At 46.9% G+C, this 3,966-nt stretch overlaps 2 protein-coding genes across 2 annotated transcripts; both read right to left on the reverse strand.

The window, feature by feature from the left end:
• Positions 1–190: 190 nt before the first annotated feature.
• On the reverse strand, positions 191–1,234 carry AK88_03369 (uncharacterized protein; the record flags this gene model as incomplete). The annotated part of the gene is made up of 1 exon (XM_012480986.1): positions 191–1,234. One exon carries the CDS (start codon positions 1,232–1,234, stop codon positions 191–193), a length of 1,044 nt encoding a protein of 347 aa, XP_012336409.1.
• A 1,181-nt stretch (positions 1,235–2,415) lies between these two features.
• Positions 2,416–3,675, reverse strand: AK88_03370 (uncharacterized protein; the record flags this gene model as incomplete). The annotated part of the gene is made up of 1 exon (XM_012480987.1): positions 2,416–3,675. One exon carries the CDS (start codon positions 3,673–3,675, stop codon positions 2,416–2,418), a length of 1,260 nt encoding a protein of 419 aa, XP_012336410.1.
• Positions 3,676–3,966: the final 291 nt, after the last annotated feature.

Consider the following 3,966-nt stretch of genomic DNA (forward strand, 5'->3'; position numbering starts at 1 on the left):
AAAAAAAAAAAAAAAAAAAAAATGTTCAGGCAATGGCGGGGGGGAGTGTCTCTCCCGTGTTTCAACCCCCTGAGGTGTAACATTTGTTCAACGTGTTGGCCAGCCGGCTAGTCGCGGTTTGTATAGGATTGGGCAGTTGCTGCTTCCCGTCCTGCCGCACAGTTCTGCGTGAGGGAGGGAGAGAACAACACTATAGCATAAAGTAAAGAACTGCTAAGAGTAAAAAGAGGAGGTGTGAACCGGGGCCAATGGCTGTTGTGCCACCATTACGGCCCTGCAGAACATTCATCTCGCCATATTCATTCACGCCAGTTGCATCCCCTGAAGAGGCAATGAATTCAAAATGAGCAACCAATCTTTTATCGTTCAAAACACATGCACAAAAAAAGTGCATGCCCTGATAAATCCTTTGAGGAACACGAGCATAAAATATTTTATTATAATGATCTAGCACTAGTTCAGTGAGGTTAACCTTGGTTTGAAGTTTTTCTTTTTTTCCATTGAGGTTAAACCCTTGTAAGAAACATTCCTCAGGTTCAATGTTATAATTGGAGGGACATTTGAACCCAATGAATTTTCCTTCTCTAGCTCTAATTTTACAAATAACATCGTCCTTGTCTTCAAGTCTTTTATAAAAATTCACATCATATCCTTTAGTGAATAATGCAGATGTATTTTCAGTGAAGTCACAACCGTCGATTCTATCGGGTAGGGTAGGAATTATTATTTCCACTATCCCTTTATTAACAATGTCTTTGTCGTATACGTATCCGCTCTTTTTTTGAATTTTAATTCGCGCTTTATTTTCACATATGCAGTAAACTGCCTTTTGTTCATAATCCATATTGGGGGGGACTCGAAAGGATACATCTTCATAATTTTTTTTTCCTCCTGAGTTGTTTTGAAGTTGTTTCCTCTTCATGATAGCGGCAGCTCCGTTAAGGTACTTCACCAATGGTTGTGGGTTCCTCATCGCCTTGGATGTGTATACTTGCTCGAAACAGTTGTGTGGTAATAATTCATATTTTTTATTTTCAGACCCACATTTTATTACCACCTTGTCCAGCACATCTGGTTTCAGGGTACATGTTTTTTCTTTATTTATTTTTTGTTGGGACCCAAACTCGAGGCTGAACTCATCATTGAAGTCACATGTGTAAGTGAATCCCTCCGCCGGGCTCGCGAGCCACCAGATCAGCAGGTGACCCCACACCGAGGCCTTCACAATGCCCATGGGGGGGGGGGGGGGGAGCAGTTTGGCCAAGCGGTTTGAAGCGGTTTGAAGCGGTTTGAAGCGGTGTGATGAAGCCGGTGTGATGAAGCGGTGTGATGAAGCGGTGTGATGAAGCGGCGGTTTGAAGCGGCGTGATGAAGCGGCGCGAAGGGGTTTGAACCCGTGTGAAGACGTTTGAATGGGTGTAGATCGCTGTTGCACGCTGTTGAACGATGTTGATCGCTGTTGAGCGCTGTTTACCGAACGCTTGCACCTGCACGTATGCATGGGTTACGCATTCGTTCGTACCTGTTCTTTTCCCTTTTCACCCATATGAGCAAATGGACGGAAAATTTTTTTGGAAAAAAAAAAAAAAACGCGTACCCGAGACGGGGTGCAGGGGCGGACAGCGACACCCCCTCTCTCTATGCGGTGTCAGCTCAGATGCACAATAAATGTGAAACGCGCCCAGCAACAGATCACCGTTTGCATGGCGGTGCACAACGCACGGGGGAGGGGAGAATTACACACGGCGACGCGCTGCGTGACGCGTTTCCGCAGACGGTGCTGGACATGCACCAACACGTGTTAACGCACACTGCGAAAAAAAAAAAAAAAAAAAAAAAAAAAAAAAATTATTTCCCATCCAGTCGGTTCGTGTTAACGTGGCACCCGCACAATATTCACTTAACCGCTCCACCGCGTGATGTGCGGCGTGCACCGGAGGAGAATTTACCGCACGCGGGTCGACGCCAACCACCACATGATGGATGCACCCCGCGCGCGCTTCTCTCCTCTACCACGGTGCCGCCTCACGCCAGACAACAGTCGCTTACCAAAACAAACGCGTTTATTTTAATAATGTACGAGTTGGGGGGGGGGGCAATAAAAATGACATTAGCAAAAGGGAAGGAAAAGGAAAGGAAAAAAAAAAAAATGAAGCAGCCACAAGTGAATAATTCGAACACGGAAAAGGGGGGGGGGTGTACACGAAACGGTACGAATTTTTTTTTACAAAAAAAGAGCGAAAACAAAGGCAATAATGTAACGAATAACATTGAAATAGGCTGTTAAATGGACAGTCGCCACACACATGCAGGGGTAATAACCGCACCGTGTAAAGCACTGCACCGGCTTCGAACTTTGTGTTCCCCCTTCCATTAGACAACACCCTCCCCCCCCTGCGCGTGGTTCTCTCCCTCTCACAGGCTCAACACCAGCAGGAGGAGTACAACCAGCACGTAGAGCAAACCAAAGTGACCTCCAAACGACTCGTAGTTTCGATACACAAAGTTTGCTCTCAGGGGAGGTGCCTCGGGGGAGTGCACGCTAACACAAAGGCAGCTGAACCCAGCAGGGTTTTCATTTTTGTTAAGAATAAAATGTGCAAAGGACATCCTCCTGCTGCTGTCCACATGAAAAGTAACATGGTGTTGAATTAACTCACTCATTCTCACAATACTATCCTTGTGAAGGACTCGTTCGAAGCAATTAGAAGGGTACACCTCATAACCAGGGGGGCACACCAACCCCAAATACACTTTTTTCTTTTTTATTTTTACGTTACACACGATGCCCTTGTCCTTGGCGTCGTTTACTTGTGCAGGGGTGTAGAAGTTTGAAAAGGGCGTTCTGTTTCGCTCCACGAGTTGTTCTGCACTGGGTCCGGAGTTCCGCCACAAGGCCCAGTCACCAACAGCCCAGTCGCTGTTTAGCCAGTCGCCGCTTAGCCAGTCACCGCTTAGCCAATCACCCGTTACGCGTGTAATCGCCTGGTCTCCCCCTGCATCTCGTGTAGGTTCCTCCCCCGGTGTGTGATCAAAGTCGCATCCCCATACGACATTCTTCCTGACGTGCACGCGCATGATACCCCTGGCACCCATCTTGTGCTTCCAAAACGTTAAGCTATTATCACATGAACACTCGAAAATAATATTCTGGTAAATGGTTGGTGGGATGAAAACTCTTCTAATGCTTAGCAAGTCGCTATCCCGATTTTCCAGCTCGACTCCTTTTAACACTTCACTTAATTTTTTTTTATTTCCATTTGGCATTCGCACAGTCTCAAAACAGTCCATGGGTCTGATTTCCACTCCGGCGTAGTCCTCGGTGTTCCTCTTGGGGCACACGAACGTGAGCACTTCCAATCCTTTAGTGAACTGTACACAGTGTTGAACTCGTTCATCTCGACTGTCACCGGGGAGGCCATCGCCTCCATTAACCCCTGCCACTATCTCATTCTCACTACTTGAAACATGAAGGGGTTCCGTGGAAAAGTCACATGTCCCCCCTTTCATTTGATTCGCCACGTGGGCGAAGGCGTTTTGGGGGGGGTGGTCTCCTTCATCGAGGTACTTGCGCGTTGGAATCGAACTCTGCTGCTGCTTCTGCACTGGCAGGCGCTGCACTAAGAGACTCAACAAAAGGAGAAGTCTAACAAAGGAAAATTGCCCCATCTTCATTTTCTCTTCTTCCGCTCTAGACCTCTTTCATGTCACCAGTTTTTTTTTTTTTTTTTTTTTTTTTTTTCCCCATGCGTCAGCTTCTTTTTTCTTTCGAGGTGCGCGCACATGTACCCCCAGCTTTATACAAACAGGCGCATTGCATACTCACACGTACAATCCACAACTACACCCCCCCCTAGGCAGGCTTTCGCATGATGCTTCCCCAGCTCCACTTTCAGCCGCGCGTGTGTGTCTTTCCCCGGGCAGATGAAGGTGCCACGGAGCCACATGAAAAAAAAAAAAAAAAAA

This window comes from Plasmodium fragile (genome assembly GCF_000956335.1).
Source record: "Plasmodium fragile strain nilgiri unplaced genomic scaffold supercont1.38, whole genome shotgun sequence".
Taxonomy (NCBI): Eukaryota; Apicomplexa; class Aconoidasida; order Haemosporida; family Plasmodiidae; genus Plasmodium; species Plasmodium fragile.